At 40.6% G+C, this 19,441-nt stretch overlaps 1 protein-coding gene across 2 annotated transcripts in view; it reads left to right on the forward strand.

Annotated features, from left to right (window-relative positions):
* Positions 1 to 19,441, forward strand: part of HHIPL1 (HHIP like 1) — a 41,376-nt gene that overhangs the window by 19,041 nt on the left and 2,894 nt on the right. For both annotated transcript variants that reach the window (XM_050954121.1, XM_050954119.1), the window contains exons 2-8: positions 1,804 to 2,450; positions 6,461 to 6,604; positions 8,056 to 8,384; positions 10,874 to 11,000; positions 11,634 to 11,779; positions 14,945 to 15,026; positions 17,285 to 17,367. In XM_050954121.1, coding sequence (XP_050810078.1) covers positions 1,804 to 2,450; positions 6,461 to 6,604; positions 8,056 to 8,384; positions 10,874 to 11,000; positions 11,634 to 11,779; positions 14,945 to 15,026; positions 17,285 to 17,367 — 1,558 coding nt within the window. The remainder of the gene's footprint in view (positions 1 to 1,803; positions 2,451 to 6,460; positions 6,605 to 8,055; positions 8,385 to 10,873; positions 11,001 to 11,633; positions 11,780 to 14,944; positions 15,027 to 17,284; positions 17,368 to 19,441) is intronic.

Here is a 19,441-nt window from a genome sequence, read left to right on the forward strand (position 1 = left end):
TTTTCCCAGCTATACCACAGATTTGCTTGGCAATATGTGATAAATCATTGATCCTCTCTTTTTCTCAATTTACTTATCTATCACTTGAAAATAAAAATCCTTACCAACTGAGGCTTATTGCATTGTTATAGAGCACTTTAATATTTTTGGCTGGAAGGTGCATTAGAAGTGGAAAGTAATATATTATTACTTAAGAAAAAAGCACCTGAAAACCAAGAGAACTGGATGTTTTGGTCAGTTTGTAAGAGACAAGTAGTTTTCTGGATTTAAGTGACTTATGTCAAGAAAATGTGCTTGTGACAGATAACCCTTATATGAATTTGATTCAGTTCTTAGGCAGGGCATCTTCATATACTGCTGTTTATTTGTGTTGCCGTAGCTACCAAAGGGCCCAGTCTGGATTGGAACCCTTTCTTAATAAGCACTATAAAATCTCATAGCTGGGGCCCTACCAAATTCATGGTCCATTTTGGTCAATTTCACAGTCATAGGATTTAAAAAATCATAAATTTCATGATTTCAGCTATTTATATCTGAAATTTCAGTATGTTGTAATTGCAAGGGTCCTGACCCAAAAAAGAGTTTGAGGGGGGCAAGCTTATTGTATCGGGGTTGCAGTACTATTCCCCTTACTTCTACACTGTTGCTGGCGGCAGTTCTATCTTCAGAGCTAGGCAGCTGGAGAGCAGCAGCTGCTGGCCTGGAGCCCAGCTCCGAAGCCAAAGCCGCCGCCAGCAGCAGCACAGAAGTAAGGATGGCACAGTGTGATATTGCCACCCTTCCTTCTGCACTGCTGCTGGTGGGACACTGTCTTCAGAGCTTGGATCCTGGCCAACAGTTGCTGCTTTCTGGCCGCCCAGCTCTGAAAGCTGTGCAGAAGTGAGGATGGTAATACCGCAACCCTCCTAAAATAACCTTGCGATCCCCCTGCAACTTCCTTTTGGGTCCGGAGCCCCAGTTTGAGAAACGCTGGTCTCCCCTGTGAAATCTGTATAGATTAGGGTAAAAGCACACAAAAGACCAGATTTCACGGCGGAGAGACCAGATTTCACAGACTGTGATGTGTTTTTCATAACCATGAATTTGGTAGGGTCTTACTCATAGCATGAACAGTCTCTACTCTAAATGTTTACAATCTAGTTTAACAGTCTCAAGGTGTATTTGCATTTGCTAGTTAGGTAGTTGGGTAGTCAAATGTAGTTTGTGCTCACAGATCTGTAGCCCTCAATCTGTGTTGCTGGCACAGCAGTGCATGCCTTTATCAGTTGAAGAAGAATGGAAGCTATAGAAAGCTATGGCTCAGTTGCTACTTCTTTCAATGTGGAAATTTGGGGACTTGATTCTTCAGTGTTTGGGCTAGTTTTATAGTTACAGATGTAACTCCATGATTTCAATGCAGGTGCTCCAGCATTAAGCTAGAGTAAAGCAGTGGTGACTCTCTATCTTTGGATAATAGAGCCTGTAACACAAAATTTCACTTTTCCTCTGTTAGGACATTGGCGTGGTGTACACTAAGCATACCCATGAGTCTGGGTCCAGTTTTTGTGTGTTGGCACTCAGGCTTAAATACCTGAATCCACATTTGAGAACTTTCATTGAAACCTGGCTCCCACCATCTCTATTTAAGGTTATTACCTCATTTGTTGGGATGAATCATTTTCAGAGGTCTGAGATCTTTACATACGTAAATATATGTGCACAATGAGTCACAAGCATGTTGTTGTGATAAGGTAAATTTTCGTATTTTGGTGAAATTTTTTCAGCCACATTGTGAAGTAACGGAGGTTTCCTCTCTTTCTGTAGGAATGCTCCCCCTATGCTGCTCACTTGTATGATGCTGAGGATCCTTCCACTCCCTTGCGGACAGTGGCAGGACTTTGCCAAGAATACTGCGAGCAGACGTGGCAAAAATGCAGGTCCATGTTTCGCTATCTCTCTACGGACAAAGAATTATTAGCCCTGGAAAACAATATGGCGAAGTTCTGCCGCTATTTGTCACTTGATGATGTGGACTATTGTTTCCCTCGCCTGCTGGTAAATCAGAATCTTAATCAAAACCTTGGGTTAGTGACTGCCGACTCAGAGGGCTGTCTCCAGTTGTGCCTATTAGAGGTAGCTAATGGTCTGCGGAATCCTGTTGCTATGGTGCATGCAAATGATGGCACTCACAGATTTTTCATTGCCGAACAAGTTGGTTTAGTTTGGACCTACCTCCCAGATCGGTCAAGGCTGGAAAAGCCATTTCTGAACATCAGTGAAGCCGTACTTACCTCACCTTGGGAAGGAGACGAGAGAGGTTTTCTAGGTATTGTCTTCCATCCTAAATTCAAATTTAATGGTAAAGTGTATGTCTACTATTCGGTTGAAGTTCATTTTGAAGAGAGAATCCGAATAAGTGAGTTCAGAATTTCTCCTAATGACATGAATACTTTGGACCATAGTTCTGAAAGGTATTGTATGCATATTTATCTGTCAAATTTATTTAAGATTTCAAAGAAAATTTCATGCATTTTTAAAGGCCTGCTAATCTAATAAACAAGATTAATTTGGCTTAATATTGCTCTTTGATTCTAATTTTATATGAAGTAAGTCCTAGTCTATTTATGCTGTAACTTCAAAGGGGAAAAATGACATTAATTCATAATTAAGCTTTTATTTTAATATACAAAGATCAGAAAATTCAAAACCCTTCTCCCAAGAGTAATTGTACCTGCCTCATTTTGCACAGGTATGTATTAAGGTATAAAAGATACATGTTCAATGTAGATGAATTACAGTTGCTCTGGAATAAAACATTTGACTTTCCTTACTGTTCAACATCTAAAGATTTAACTGTAATGTTTCTTAAAGTTTTTTGCATTTAATTTCCTTGGTTTGACTACTGCGTAAGAAAGAAAAAGGAGAGAGAGAAATCTTGACCACACATTCAGGTATACTTCTGCACTGTGTGAGTCAAATTGATCTCTACTGGAATGTCACTGAAGTCAATATAAATGAAGTCAGCAATGTTACACCAAAGATTAATTTGACCCAGTATGCTTAACTGAGTGATGGTGCATTCCTATGGTATGTGCGTTCAAATAAATGTGTATATTTTGGAATGAAATAAATACAGTTGCATTTATTTGAATTTGCCTTGCTCTTCCTATAATCACACTGTTATGAGCACATTTTGGGCTCATCAACTCAGCACATTTAAAGTTACTAGAAAATAATATTTTAATTCATCACTCTTAAAGCAGAAGCTCTGAAAACCACCTTACTTGCCACTTCATATGCTCATCTGTCATCAGGGGCGGCTCCAGGCACCAGCACGCCAAGCTTGTGCCTGGGGCAGCAAGCCAGGGCGGCATTCTGCCGGTCGCCGCAAGGGCGGCAGGCAGGCTGCCTTCGGCTGCCTGCCTGCGGAGGGTCTGCTGATCCTGCGGCTTTGGCAGACCTCCCACAGGCATGCCACCGAATCCACAGGACCGGGGACCTCCCGCAGGCGTGCCACTAAATCCGCGGGACCGGGGACCTCCCGCAGGCAAGCCGCCGAAGGCAGCCTGCCTGCTGTGCTTGGGGCAGCAAAATACCTAGCGCCGCACCTGTCTGTTATACACTTCTTTTCCTTCCTTCCCCACAATCTCACACACATTGGTATGAAAGGGATTTCTCCTGTGCTAGTGCCCTCATAGACAGCCTCTCTATATCTCTGTTTTGACTGTATCTGTTTTGACTATCCATCTCTTCTAAAATGTCCTCCTAAAATCTCTTCTCAGTGGCTGTATCTTCTTCGGCTACCCTGAAGTGTCGTATAATTCTGCAGCTATAGTATCTGTTATTATTTATTACTCTTATAGGCACAACATTCGGAGAAAGGATGGTTCATGGGTACTAGTTTAGGGCTTGGGAGAGCTCATTTCAAGTCCCTGCTCTGCCACCAACTTCCTTTGTGACCTTGGACAGATCACTTAGCCTTTCTGTGCCTCAGTTTCCCATCTGTAAAATAGGAATGAATACCACATTTCTATCTTACAGGGTGTTGTGAGGATAAATTAATTAAATATTATGAGGTGCCGAGATACCATGGTAATGGGGGACCCTATAAATACCTTAGCTAGATAGAAACGTGTAATAATTATGCAACATCCTGAGATGCATTTGTATGCAACACTATGTAAGATAATTCTAATTAGTATATATGCCAAATCAAAATATGCAGAGTCAATTATGAAATGTGTGAAATGCATACAGTATTATTTGAAATGAATACATTTTGCATGTAATAATCTTATACATTTTAAAAGTTTGCATTACAGTGAATTGGAGCATCCTGTTCTTCTAAAACAAGGCATCAATGAAGTCAGTGTAAGGTTTTGGTTTCATAAATGTTGGTGTTTCGTTGCTTAATATACGGACATATTAACTGCACTATTTTTAAGCATAGCTATATTTTTTCTATTTAAAATGTTTTACAGATTCTGGGTTAGCTAATCTAATTCTTCTGTTGCTCTGCACCTACAGTGCAAAGATAATTGAAGTTTTGCATGTAGGATAAAGCAGGACTGGTATATAAAGTTTATAATCTGGTGTAGGACCAGAAAATTACAGTTTTATGAGAGCACTGAATATTATTTATTTTAATATAGAATCATACAATATCAGGGTTGGAAGGGACCTCAGGAGGTCATACTAGCACCCACAATGTGTTAGATACTTTCCAAACACTCAAGAATGAGGATCCTTGCTCTAAAGCAGTCACAGTCTAATGACAGACAGAGGCTGGGGGAAGAGGAACAACAGTTTATATATGTCAACTTAGTTCCCTATAGGCAGAATAGCAGAAGTGAATTTTTAAAAGGAATTTAGATGTGGACAGGAGAAGAGCCTTGAGAAATGAATCGGGCCTAAACGTGCAAACGTTTACTCTTGTGCTGTCCTGTTGAATGAAGACCCATCAGGCTCTAAGTTTGTAACCTCTTCCATAACTACTACATTGTTCATTACAAAGATAGATTCATGCTGCAACCTGGAAAAAGCAAACCCTGGTCCTGCTGTCCTTACTTTGGCAAGGCTTCCATTGACTTCAGTGTGAATATTGTCCAGAGATGGATAGTCAGGCCTGTAACGCTGCGTGGGGTTCCATTAGCAGAATTTATATATTCTGTTTGCCTTCAGGTTTATTAATAACTCAGTTTGTCTTGCTGTACTGCAGAATCCCTTTGCTTTGGGAGCAACTGAACAGAAAGCAGGTTTCTATTGCTTACAGTATCCTTCTTCACTTTTACACATGGGTAGTGTCTTGTGTGCTGTCGAACAGCTACTCCATTCTAGAGATGATGAAGTTTAGTGGTGGATGAATTGATCCCTACATGGCTAGTTTATCTGTTTATAGGGCACTTTAGGATCTTTCAGAAGGAGAGGGGACAACATTAATGCAAGAAACTGCAATTTGTTGTTATCTCATCAATTATTTTTACACATATTAGAGACTGTCAACTTGAAATATAGTTTTTTTTTTAAATTAAGGAAGTAAAATACATTTCAAGTGTTACACTTGTCCCTGAATCACACTGCCAGAATGTGTATTTTTTTAATCATGTTTTCTTATATTTAACTGTTTGCTATACTTAAAGTGATGCCAAATGCACAAAGTAAACAAGCTGAAAACAGATTTCTTTCCTCGAATTTCTTTCAGTTAACAAAAATGTTAGGTGCTACATTGAACAGTAATCAGAATACTTGTGTTGACAGAGTGTGACTATGTTAAGGATGTCCCTTTAAAAATCATCTAAGTTTGTGGTTCAGTAATTTACAGATCCCAGGAGCAAGTGAAATATGCACCTGTAATTCTCCTTAATAGCTTGTGCCCCAAGCCTTGAGTTTTATTGTTATTATTTAATATTTGTAAAGAAGTAGCTCTGAACTTTCCAGTCAGAATTATAGCCATGTTGTACTGGGCACTTTGCAAATGCACAGGTAGACCTCGCCCCTGCACCTTATAGCTTACAGTCTGATTGCAAATGAGAAGCAAGAAACAAAAAGCACGAAGAGGGGGAGGACAGGGGTAACCAAAAAAAAAAAAAAGGTCACATAGTTGCACAGGTTCTTTACTGCACAATGTGATGGTTCCATATCATTAAAAACATTGTGAATTTATCTAAAATAATAAAATCAACTGTGTCTGCCCTGTTGCACCATTTGGGGTTCAAGATGACTAGTGCACAATACTATGTGGCTCAAAAAATAGCGTGTCTGAAATCAAAAGCTGGCCCATTGCGTGTAGCATGTAAAAGAAACATTTCTGATTTCTCTAGAGGGAGGACAAGGCAAAATTCTATAACCAGGGTCTGGAGGAAGATTTGTGTTTTTCCTGGTCCACATACAGTTTCTGTCTCAAATGCTGTACTTAGGCTACTGAGCCTTTTGATTATAACTTACCCAATATTGATAATGCTTCATTCCTGTTTATGATCAGGATAATTCTGGAGGTAGAAGAGCCAGCTTCCAATCACAATGGAGGAGAGCTACTCTTTGGAGATGATGGTTATCTTTACATATTTACTGGGGATGGAGGCATGGCTGGCGATCCTTTTGGGACGTTTGGAAATGCTCAAAACAAGTATGAGCCTCTAAGTCTGTGTGCAACTTTCTATGTGTGTAGGGGGGTGGGAGTGAAGTAGAAGAGATAAGCCATGGGGAGAGGAACTGTAATTTTCTAGTTATGTTTATTGTTTCCTTAAATGTGTAATTCCAGTTCTCTCAACAGACATTAAAGCAGCATTCTTGTCTTTTGAAGGTAAAAATTACAGGAATTATGGAAAATGCCTTTGGTTTTAATTTCATGTTATAATGCAATAAAACCTAGATATGTTGACTCCAGGTCCTGTGGCTTATCCATTAAACTATGTTTCCATTCAACCAAAATGTCTTCATTTAAAAATAAATAATTCAGAACGGAGCTCTTCCGTAATCTAGATTATGCCATTTTGCAATGCTGAACAAACACCAACAATACTTACATTTGGAAATTAGCTGCTGACTGTTCACCGCATTTCGTTTTCGTTACTCTTTCGGTATGTAGCATAGTTGCCATAATGAACCAAATGCTGTCATAAATCTTGTTACTGTATAGGAAGCTTTGTTACTGCAACCTTTTCTTTGCATCTTAAGCATTGTTATGATGCTAATTTACATTACAACAGTAACTAATGTGTTTTTTTAAAGAGCTATTAAAATCTGAAACACGAACCCAATTTTTAGCCACAATATACTGAACTGAGCCCAGTTTTTTAGGATCTAGATGGGGACTATAGAGCTTTTCACTTCCAAGACACCAGTTTAAATCTGCCACGTTGGTAGTCCCAAAAAGTCATTACTATATGAAGGTTGTTCAGTGGCCCATGCAAAATGAGGTAGATGGTCTTGGTCCAGTTGCTTAAGTACAAATATCCAGATAACAAAAAGCTCCACCACAACTGGCACCCTTGTTGGCAGCAAAGAGGCCAGTGTCTGATTGGGCAAGGAAACTGCCCTCACCCTGGAGGTGATCCTATTAATCTTCACTGCTGGATCTTGGTGAGGAAGCTTGCACTGCTGCTGCCACCTATTCTGAGGATAAATAGAGGGTTTCCGTCCATCTGTCATTTTTCATAAGCAATAAATTCACTTAGGCTACAGTCCTGCAAATGCTAACCTGCCAGTTGAACTTTTCACCCATAGTAGTCTCACTGAGGTCTATAGATCTCTTCAGATGCTTAAAGTGAAATGTGTGAATGTTTGCAGAATCAAGGCCTTAATTTTTTACTTAATCAGTTTTTCTTTTGTATGTAAGACTAAATCCTGCCCTTATTAAAGCCCTTGGCAAAGTTCTAGCTTACTTTAAACTGCGTAGGTTGGCTCCCATAAACTTCAACTACATTAATTTTTGATGCACTGAAAGACTTATGTTTTCTGAAATAGAAATTATGAAATATTAGACTGCATTTTTTTAAAAAATACTTATCTTTGGTTAAGAATATGTGTTTAAGATCGTGCTGTCTTTTCCTCTCTCTCTCTTTTGAACAAATACAGATCAGCATTGCTAGGCAAGGTGTTACGGATCAATGTGGACAATAATGACCGTGGGCCTCTGTATAGAATCCCTCCAGACAACCCTTTTGTTACTGACCCAAAAGCTCGACCTGAAGTCTTTGCATACGGGGTGAGAAATATGTGGCGCTGCTCTTTCGATAGGGGTGAACCCTACACAAAGGAAGGGAAAGGGCGACTTTTCTGCGGAGATGTAGGACAGAATAAATTTGAAGAAGTTGACATTATAGAGAAAGGAAAAAATTATGGCTGGAGAGCAAGGGAAGGATTCAGCTGTTATGATAAGAAACTTTGCACCAATTCCTCACTAGGTAATTATACACTCTAAATAAATGACCTTGATATTGGGTGGTGCCTGCACTTCCATTATTGACTTCTGCTTTCACAGGCTGATTGTGCAGTTGCAAACATATATTTTGGGGTTTAAACTTGGCATATACAGCCTCATCCTGGGAGCAGACTGACTTGGGAAGTTACATTATAAACGTTTGTCATTTCTGAGAAAAATTAACTGAACTTTAATGCCCTGGCTATTCCACTTCTTAGCCAAATATGCTGCTAATTATACCAAACTCTGCCATGGTGGGTCTGTGATTTGGACAAATATGCACGAGCAGGGCCGGCTCCAGGATTTTTGCCACCCCAAGCACCAGTGCGCTGCTTTCTTCTTCAGCGGCAGGTCCTTCCCTCCGAGACGGACTAAAGGACCCGCTGCTGAAGAGCCCGACATGCCACCCCTTCCCCTTGGCCGCCCCAAGCACCTGCTTGCTGAGCTGGTGTCTGGAGCCGGCCCTATGCACGAGGGACAATTTTCATTTTTGTTATATAAGCAACACTTCTATGCAAGGCTGTGGAAGTCAGAGCTATTTGCTTTGCCCCTGAGATATTAACATTTTACTTATTTATCTCCATAACTTATAAATGGTTTGGTTTCGTTAAGAGAGATTTTTCAAGCTATTATTCCCCTACATGGATTGGTCACTCTGCCAGCTTTTAAAAGTCTATTCTGTATGATGATTATGTGGTGATTTATTTTTTTTAATCCCAAAAGGAAAACACTCTTAACTTTTTATTTTTAACAGGGGCTCAGTACACATGCTGTCTGCTACAGTTTGGTCAACATAGTAAATCTCAGGGCATGCCATGCCATACATGTGTCTGGATTTTGGGCCACAGGTTCAGTGGGAGTAAATTGGCATAGCTTCACTGCAGGCTGTAGCCAATGGAGTGACATCACTTTACACCAGCCAAGCATCTGGCCCATTGTGTTTTTTATGTTGTTCCACACCCTACTTTTTTCTTTTTGCCATATAAACATCATCTTCCTATGAATTTAAATATAAGGAAATTGGTACGTAGGAAAGGATGTTAAGAGCTATAAAATATGGGTTAATGGGTCAGAAAGGACTTGGCACATTTTAAGTCTGAATTCTCTCTTCCTTCTGCAACTGAAAAAATAGCCTTTTAAGTGTCCTTTTAATGCCTTTCTGTGTGTCAGTTACTTAAGCTACGTTAATGATGCTTTCATAGATTCTTTAAAATAAACAAAAGTTGAGTTGTCAGAAGTAACTTTAGATGGGTATATAAAAATGATACAGCATGGCTTCCAATCTGCCCTGACCCTTACAGTACATGAATGCAGCATATGGTTAAGGGGAGTGGGAAGAGCTTGGCAGCTCTCAGGATCAGGTCCGGTGTTATATTGTGTAAACTGCTTTCTTTATGGAAACAGCTCATTAATTTCTTGCCCTCCACAAGGGATTTCCCATCTGGCCTTCCTCACCACAGTACCATCATCTTCTCAAGGCAGAGAGTTACATTTGTTGACAGAAGAGGGCTGCCTAGGATTCCCTTCAGGTCTCATCAGTGCCAATTCTAGCTCAGCTACAGCGGTCACTTCAGAGAGATGAGACTCTAGTGCAGCAGGTTGAGTGTCAAGCTGCCATTCAAGGCTCTCCCAGAGCCAATCGCCAGTCGTGGGAGTACTCGCTGAGAGACTGCAGGAAAGTGCTGAGCCCTTTGGATTCCCAGCAAATAGGTGTGGAGAAAACAGGATGAGGAGAGAAATACATTTCCCTTCTCCAATTTCCTAGCTGCTGTGAGGGAGAAGAGGGATAGGGAGGAGAAATGCATGCCCTCTTGCCCCATATACATGTGCCCTCTGTCCCTATATTCAGGAGTTTGGGAAGAGAGAGGGAGAGGAGTGAGGAAACTTTTAAGATGGAGCCCTAGAGAGCCACAAAATGATTCTCTACCGTGGAGATGTTTTGTGGTGATTTCATGAAGATTTTGCATCAACTGTGGCAACGCTGTCAGGATGTCTCACTGCAGTTATTTTGTGGCTCTTCAAAGTTAATTTCCTCTGCTTCAGAGTGACATAGGAGTTTCCCTGTGACAGGGTTGTGAATATGCTGTTTCTTTCATGCTTGCAGCCCCGTTCTAGAGGGGAGAGACCAGGCTCAGGAATACAGCTAGGTATCTCCCATGACAGCACGGAGCTAATCACAGAGCCCTTACATCCACCACTAAGTGTACAAAATAATTTAAGTACTGGGTCAGTTCCTTAGTAAGGAGCCCGTAGTTATCACAGCCATTTGGGAGAAGAGACCTGAAAGGCCAAAGTATAATAAAAATAAATTTGACTCCATTCAGTTGTTGATTTAGCACAGAACAAGAAGCTGGACGGGAACTTGATAGTACACATCCCTGTCTAGTAACCGTCTATCATTTTATTGATAGAACAGCTATTCTGTATCATACTTAAAACAAAGCAAGACACAATATCTTCTCCCCTCTACAGATGATGTGCTTCCAATTTATGCTTATCCACACAAAATGGGGAAATCTGTTATAGGAGGCTATGTCTATCGGGGTTGTGAGTCTCCAAACCTGAATGGGCTGTACATATTTGGTGATTTTATGAGTGGGTAAGTCCAGTCGCTCAGCAAGCTTTACCCCCAGCTGAAATCCTCCATTTTTGCTCCATACGCCTGCAAGTATTTCTGCAATGTAACCTTCGCTGACTTACTGCTCTTTGCTTGGTTTATTCTGCGTGCAGACCCTTATTGCATATTACAAATGACTCATGTAACATGTTTTTATGTAAGCATTAATCCATGTTGTTGTGAAGGTATATGATTATCACAGTAGCAGTAAGATGTTGCTGATTCACATGGTGTCAATACGTGTGAATGCATGTGGCTTTGACATTGATTTAAAACCATAAAAGGAGAGTAAATGACCATTCTGTATTTTGGTGCATCTTTAATGCATTTCACTGTCCAGCCACAGGAGGTATTTCTAGTCACAGGAGGTGCCTAACTCCCATTGAAATTAATGGGAGTTAGGAACCTAAATATCCGTGAGAGTCTGTGCCCATGTATCTTAATGCTTCTGGTCCTATTAAATGTTCATCCTCTTTCATTTCTATTGAATCTAATGTGAGTGGAGAGCACACATCCATCATGGGATTGGGCACTCTTTTAATTATCCCATTTGGTACTATTAGATCAAAAGTGTCTGTCTCAGTTGCCTGATGCAAATTATTTTTTGTCTCACAGACGTTTAATGTCATTGAAAGAGAAGCATTCTACTGGAGAATGGCAGTACACTGAAATTTGCATGGGAACAGGACAAACTTGCATGTTCCCTGGGCTTATCAATAATTATTATCAGTACATCATCTCTTTTGCTGAAGATGAGGCAGGTAATCATATAATATTACACTGAACAGTGCGGTTGTATTTTATCTTCAGAGCAAAACACCTTGGAATGAGAATACCTTTTTAGGTTAAGAAGCACGCATTCTGAAGGGTAGGTCAGGTAAGATACAGAGTGTGCCCAAACTTTGAATAATTGGACTCCTAAGTTCTCGCAGCTACCCAAAAAAAAACCAAAACAACAATTGTCATACTTTTCAGGCAGTGTCCTATTCCTTAAGTGGCCGGTGTACCATGCAATGATGAGCCCATTGGGAGAGGGTTGCTTGCCTATTAATGTATTTATTTTTTACTGTAGATCCATTTGCATTACCATCTGCCACATTGTCATTTGGAGGGGAGCAAATGCCTGTGGATAAATATGTTAAAACATCACTTAGGGGGAACCTTAATCTCCATTTTGAAAAAGCTGAGGAAATACACGGGAGTACATCTACACAGCAATAAAAGAACCACAGCATGGTTTGGGGCTGGCCAGAGTCAGCTGACTTAGACTCGTGAGGCATGGGCAGCAGGGCTAAAAAGTGCAGTGTAAATGTTTGGGCTCAGGCTAGAGCCTGGGCTCTGAAATCCCATGAGAGGGAAAGTTCTCAGAGCCTGGGCTAAAGACCAAGCCTGAATGTCTACAGTGCTGTTTTTAACACCACAGCCCAAGCCCTGCAAGCTTAAATCAATTAACCCGGGCTCTGAGATTCAACGCCAGGTTTTTTGTTTTTTTTTATTGCAGTGTAGATGCAACTGGGTGGCCACCAGGTGGACGGTAAAAATGAAAGGAGTCTGGTGTTTGATACAACATGCTTATGGCTCACATAGGGATCTGGACTGGACACTATTAATGGCTGACAAAATTAGACACAATGAGTGGTGACAGTGAAACCTGCTCATACTGGCCTTGAATATTGTAAATCTCCTTCTGGAGTGAAACAGAATGGAAGTTGTACACTGTTTTAGTATTTTGCAATATGTGAATTGCAAACAATTGTATCTTTGCTTTTAAATAATGGAGATATACCTGTCTCGTAGAACTGGAAGGGACCCTGAAGGGTCATTGAGTCCAACCCCCTGCCTTCACTAGGCAGGGCCAAGTACTGATTTTGCCCCAGATCACTAAGTGGCCTCAAGGATTGAATTCACAACCCTGGGTTTAGGAGGCCAATATTCAAACCACTGAGCCATACCCCCCATTGGAGGGAGGGACTTCCGCTGGAATCAATGAGAGTTTTGCTCAGGTAGCCGGTAAAGTATTTGGCCTCATTTTTAAATAATTTTATTTGTGGAAAGGCTTCAGATTAAGCTGCTGGCTTTGTATGTTACAAGAGTGATTTCTTATGATATGAAACAGAGATGGAAGAGGATCTGAAGGGGAAACTTGACAGTGGTCAACTGTTAGTACATTCATATTGTTAATTATGTGGGACTGAAGTAAGGATAAGCACACTGTACAGTTCATAGCAGTAGACAAATTAGAGTCACTCCACAAAAGTTTAGCATGGTTGCCAAGCAGCAGTATGCACTACATTGAAATTTAGAAGTTTGTGCTCTTAGCCATTGTAATGTAAGTCTTGTTGGCTTCTGACCACAATGACTCCTGCCACAGTCCCTGAGGTATGGTTTTATAACTCTTTGTTGTTCCTGGACAGTTGAGTAGACAATGTTTGGTATTAATGCAGGCTGGATGCAATTGAATAACTGAATGCACAGTTTTTTCCCTTTTTTATATTTAAAAATAAAGCCCTTTAGTGACATAATTAGCCTATTCCCTCCCTAGGCTTCAGAGCCAGTGCTCCAACCCAAACCACAACATCTACACTGCTGTTTTTAGCATCACAGCGCAAACCGAAGACTGTAGACCCAGGCTCTGAGACTCACTGCCAGGTTTTTTAAAACATAGTATGAACATACCCAGTGGAGTGCAAAGTGGATGTAAAATACTACCATTCTGCAGCTTTTTACACTTACATTGTACTGGAATAAGTGACTGTACAAGGTGCAATGGAGTATCAGGTTTATAATCTGTTAACAGGTTTAGTTCTTCTTATGTATTCGTTTCAGTATAATGAAAAGAAAAGGTATCACTAAATTAATATTTTCCTCTACTGAGTTCAGGGTATAATCTTCTCTTGGGCCCTTTTGCTGTCCGCAGATGTTTGTTTATGACTTTACCAGTCAGTTATTTGAATGGGCCTTCCCTTACTAAAATGCTTGTTTTCAGGATTACTACTTTGACGAGTGGGAAACAGGCTCCTGTGCAATGGCAAACCACAAATCTTTTTCGTGTACTTGTGGCATTTGCATAAAATTGAAGGAAGGTCCCAAATCAGCTCTCTGGTGCTAGTGTATGGGTGGGTGTGTTCTGCATGCGTAAGTCAGGCTATGTGCATGGGTCCTGTGCACAGTTAACCTCATTAGTAGAGCAGTGACTATTTTCAGGTTAAATGTCTGGAAAAAATATTGATGAGTCATGGCAAAATTTAATTAAAATCCAGAGGAGAATCTTGAGGTTCCCTGTGCAGTTGGTATTATACCCAAGCAAAATCAGAGTAAAGACCTCAGGATTTTGCACACAAGATTTCTCCTTGATTCTCACCCACAACCCATGATTTCTTTGATCTCACCTCTCCTGCTGCTGCTTCCCCTTCTCCTCTTCACTGCATGCGTAGAGATGCTTTAGGGGGTCTGGCAAGTCAAGACTTCTCCCAACCAGCAGGTCTGTGCCTGTTTCTCTCTCCCCTTCTCTCTGCACTTTGGGGATGGGGAACCCAGAGAATATCCTCAGCAGCTGGCCTGAAGCCAGTCACCGTGAGGCAGGGTTGAGGAACCCAAAGTATAGCCTTTCCAGCAGGCAGGCTGGTGAATGAAGTTTGTGGTGGGAGGAGAGGGGTGTGTGTAAAGGAAATCAGTGAGTTTTGACAGAAAATTCTCTCTGGCAAGTAGAGCTGTGTGAATAATCTGTAACTAATTTATTTCATCAAATTTGTCCTCATAAAAATCTATTTTCTCCAATTATTTTAATATTTTCACAGAATAATTCTTGGTAGATAGCCTAGTCTCTGTCTGTTTGTTGTATTTTATATTCAGTCTTTTCGATTGGATGCATAGGTTACATGACAGGTTTCTCTTCCGAGACAGTAATTCTTACTTGTTTTTCTAAGGAGAACTTTACTTCATGTCCACTGGAGTACCAAGTGCCACCGCTCCTAATGGAGTAGTTTACAAAATAGTAGACACCTCACGGTAAGAAATACCCTTGTTACAAAATCTACATTTTGGTTCAGTGAACCTGGGTTCAAATGTGATTAATGGTTATGGCTGAAATAAATTGCTCCTGTTTCACCTTGGTCCTTTGTTAAAGAGTAAACCAGTGTAAACAGGAACTGGTTTCATATTAGAGAGTTGTGAGTAAGCTTCCTAGTGGATGCTCCAGGTTTCCACAGAGTTGGAGTCTGTATTGGTGGGTGATCCATGGATTTGCTTTGAAGGGGGTTGTGTACCTTACCTGGGTGTGCGGGTTGTTCAGTGTCAGCTTGAAAAGCAGGCAGCTGGTTTTGTGGGACTCGAGTCTCTGAGGCTGCTGTATTAGGGGACAATGGAGCCTCATGACTTCTGCCCAAACTGATGCTGCCTTTGTCAAGGTGGCTGATATGTTCCCGACAGGCCCATCTACTCACTGTTCCCTCCTGCATGAAGCCCACCTCCACAGAGCGCCTTCTGCAGCTGGCCGCCATCTTCTGCAGGAGAGGTGTGAGACCCATGTCCACAGAGGGGCCTCTCTATGTGAATTAAAGGGCACAGCCCAGCCTGATATCAACACCACCACTTTCTATAACTAAAACAGAAAAAATAAAATAAAAACTGAATTTACTTTTTGACATTTATGCTTTTGGTGTAATGGTGGAACTAGCTTGGACAGTGGCATGAAGACTAGGGCTTCACTTTCGGGATCTTATGTTATTGCACAAAGTTGTTGTATCTGGGACATTAACAATGTAGGAGAATCTTGGGGAGGATTTATAGATTTTAATTTAATTAAAACATGAGTATTAAAGGACCAAAGAATGCCTTCAGATAAATGCGCCCAGTGGGCTTTTTAAGATGTGTGCTTATTTAAAATAAACTAAATTTGGGCATCAGCTCTCTGAGCATCTTTTCCAAGTCTGCATGGGAAAACTCCATATTTCCAGAGAATATCTCTACTTTCTGATTGTATATTGGTAACTTCTGAATTCCAGAACTTCACCCCTTTTTTCCTCTGACTCCTTTGCAGACTAGTACTTTTTCAATTGTATCATTGCCCATCAGCTGAAACAATTTAGAATATTTCCTGCATATCACAGAATATATTAAAAAGATGCTTGCGGTTTCCGTGGTACAAATCAGCATCTTAAAAACATGGGCATCACTTTTTAAAATACAAAGTACAATGCTTATTAGTATCAAATCACATAGAAACATTTAACATTTTGAAAAACAGAACTCAACAGGCAATCGATAAGTTATAAATGAAGGTCTCCTTAGTAGTACTCATTATAGAGCATAACAGTGGAAAAATAAAGATTTGTATAAGGGCTTACAAAAATATAGTATCCTCAAGTCAATAAGTGAGAGAGCTATTCTTCATGTCTGGCTACTGCAGTCTTCTTTCCAGACACAGCAGATGCAAATGACTCTAATTATGTAGGGATTAGTTGCTGCATGTGTGCATGCAAATAGTCAGACTGCATTATCCAACTGTTGCACTACTTTGAAAATCCTCAGAAGCCCTGAAATTAACAAACCAAATATTAGAGGAAAAAGTGGCTATCTACTGGGTGTAACTTCTCAAAAGTGAGAGAGGCTGCCATGGGAAACAAGCTTGAGATAAATGAATGTAGCATTTTAGGAGAATGTTTCTTTAAAAGGGACTCTGAATGTAAAAATCTAATTTGAAGTGAATTGCATCTGTGATGCCATTTAAACTGTTAACTTGCTGTCAGTGACAAATTCCAGATTCTTTTTATTTTCCATTTTAAATCATTCTTTCTGGCTCCTTTCTGTTGTGTGAATTGTGGTCCAAAGTGAAGTGTATTTTTGTTTTAAATATATAAATGATTGCATGCCATCTTGTTTCTATGGAGATGGTTTGGAAACTTGCATGTGAACATGACATTCATTTCAGCTATCTAACAAACATGTAGCTTTATGCTTTTTTCTGTTCAGTTTGATTCATATCTTTCTGTATTGCTTGAACCCACCAATGATTTGTACTTTGATGGATTCAGCAATGATAAAAAAAATGCTATCAAAATATTGCACACGCTTGTGAATATTTGAGATCTCTGCTATACAGAGTGAATAAGATTTTGTGAGGTGGGCTGTAAGAGTTTATGTGGGTCGTTTAAATAGACTTTTTTTCCACAAGTGTGAAATTCATTGAAAAGCAATGGAAACAAAGAATGCTGCTGCTATCATTGGAAAGCAATTCATCCTGCATTGTCTGTGCTCCTCTTTCATAGGAGAGCACCCCCAGGAAAATGCCGAGTTGAGCCTTTGTCAGTGAAAGTGAAAAGCAGGCTCATAAAGTTTGTGCCGAAGGAGAGTGAGTATTGTTGTTGCTCCTTATTTTTAATCCGTAAATATAAACTCAAAACCGGCATTGTCTTTTTGGATGTGCAAGCCATCCAGAGCCTCGGCCCCAGTCTATAATTAAAATTAATTTCTACCTACTCCTTTTTAATATAAGGAGTGGAAGGATGGTTGAGGCACTAGCCTAGGACTTAAGAGAGGCTGGTTCTTGTCCTACAGACTTCCTGTGTAACCTTGGGCAAGTCACTGAAGGCAGGTCTACACTTAAAACGCCACAGCACTTCAGTGAAGGCACTACCTGTGCTGATGGGAGGGCTTCTTCTCTCGGCATAGTTAATCCACCTCTATGAGAGGTAGTAGCTATATAGATCTTCTCCCTTCAACATTGTGCTGTCTACACTGGGAGTTAGGTTGATATAACAGCATCGTTTGGGGTGTGGATTTTTCACACCCGTGAGCAACGTAGTTATACCAATTTAAGTTTGTGGTATAGACCTCTCCTTAGTCTTTCTGTGCCTCAGTTCCGCATCAGTAAAACGGGGATAGCAGCACTCCCCTTCCTCACAGGAGTGTTGTGAGGATAAATACATTCAAGACTGTGAGGCACTCTGATACCATGGTGGTGGGAAGCCATATAAGTACCTAGGATAGACATACTAAACATTCAGCTTAGACTGTCCCTCCTTACATGACTTTTTCCCATTCCCTCCCATCTTCCCTTTCCGTGGTAGATAGCAATATGGTTGGCTCATTAAGAGCAGTGTGGATTCCCTGTGCCAGGGCTTAAATTCAGCCGGAGTCATTCAGAGCAGAGCTCTGGTAAATATTCTGGTAGGGCAGAAGCCCTGAGCCCCGCCCCCTCCTGTGGCTGCGGGGCAGAAGCCCTCAGGCTCTGGGAAATAGTCTGTGAGAATTTAAACCCTGCCTGTTGCCACCTCTGCACTGCAATCTTGAATTCTACAGTGCTTTCCACTAGGAAAGCAGTGGATTTTGGAGTACCTCTGAATAGGCAGAAGCACTTCAGGGGGTGAAAAATCTTGTTATTAGAGAACTGGAAAGTAGCTCATTGGGAGAGATTGGATCTGAGCCATTGTTACTTAGAGGACGAGAAAGGAAGAGGAAAATGCTCTCAAAAGATTCAGTTCAGTCAGATAGTCATCTGAACTTTTGGCTGATGCAAACTTTCCAGTCCCTATTGATTGCCTGTTACTAAATGTAGTATTGCATAATGATAGACTTTATCAATTAGTGAGCTCCAGAATTGATGAGTACATTGTGAGATCAGGCCCTAAACCCAATAATGTGTAAATTTCCAGAGTTTAATAATCTCTTCTCTGTATTGTCAATTTCCCCAATTTATTTTCTGTCTTCAGAAACTGAGCTTTCAGAATAGGGAATGCTTTTCATGCTACAAACAGGGCCCTCCTGCCAACACATGGGATTCTGGGAGGATGTTCCGAAAATTGAGCCCCTCCAAATCTTGGCCAGTCGAGAATGTGGGTTATTTAGGAGAGAGGTGTTTTTTGACACTTTTTTCCCTCTATATATTAAAAAGGATGATGAATGAGGTTGTGGAGGAAGTCTGTAGGCTAACAGCAGAATTTTGACATCTTTGCAAATATACATAACGTTGTGAGAGCGCCTTGGTTGATTTATTATTCTGAATAAAGCAACTATCCCTTTGACTAGCCTATATTTATTTTTAACTTCAAAATAGAATGAATAAGCAAGTCCAGTAATTCCTGGAAGCTACAACAGTAAAATTTGTCCAGCCTTTTGCAGTTCAAGGCTGTTTTAAAAAAACCCACTGTTTTATGTGTTGTCCTGGCAACTCAGCTCTTTTTGCACATTCCAGTTACCAGAGAGAATTGATTGTGAATGTTTGTGATTCCAGCCACACTGAATAAAGTATCTGGCACAGTGGGGAGGCTGGAGCTCTCACAGTCTGGTAATGATCCAATCATTAGTAATGAAGAGGATAGCAGAAGCAGAAGCATGGCTTTAAAAATGCTTTCTGCAGAGACAAGAGGTATAGGGAGAGAATTCTGTTTCTTGCCAGAAGTCTTCAGCAAGTCTGACTCTTGATG

This window comes from Gopherus flavomarginatus, chromosome 5 (assembly GCF_025201925.1).
Source record: "Gopherus flavomarginatus isolate rGopFla2 chromosome 5, rGopFla2.mat.asm, whole genome shotgun sequence".
NCBI lineage: Eukaryota > Metazoa > Chordata > Testudines > Testudinidae > Gopherus > Gopherus flavomarginatus.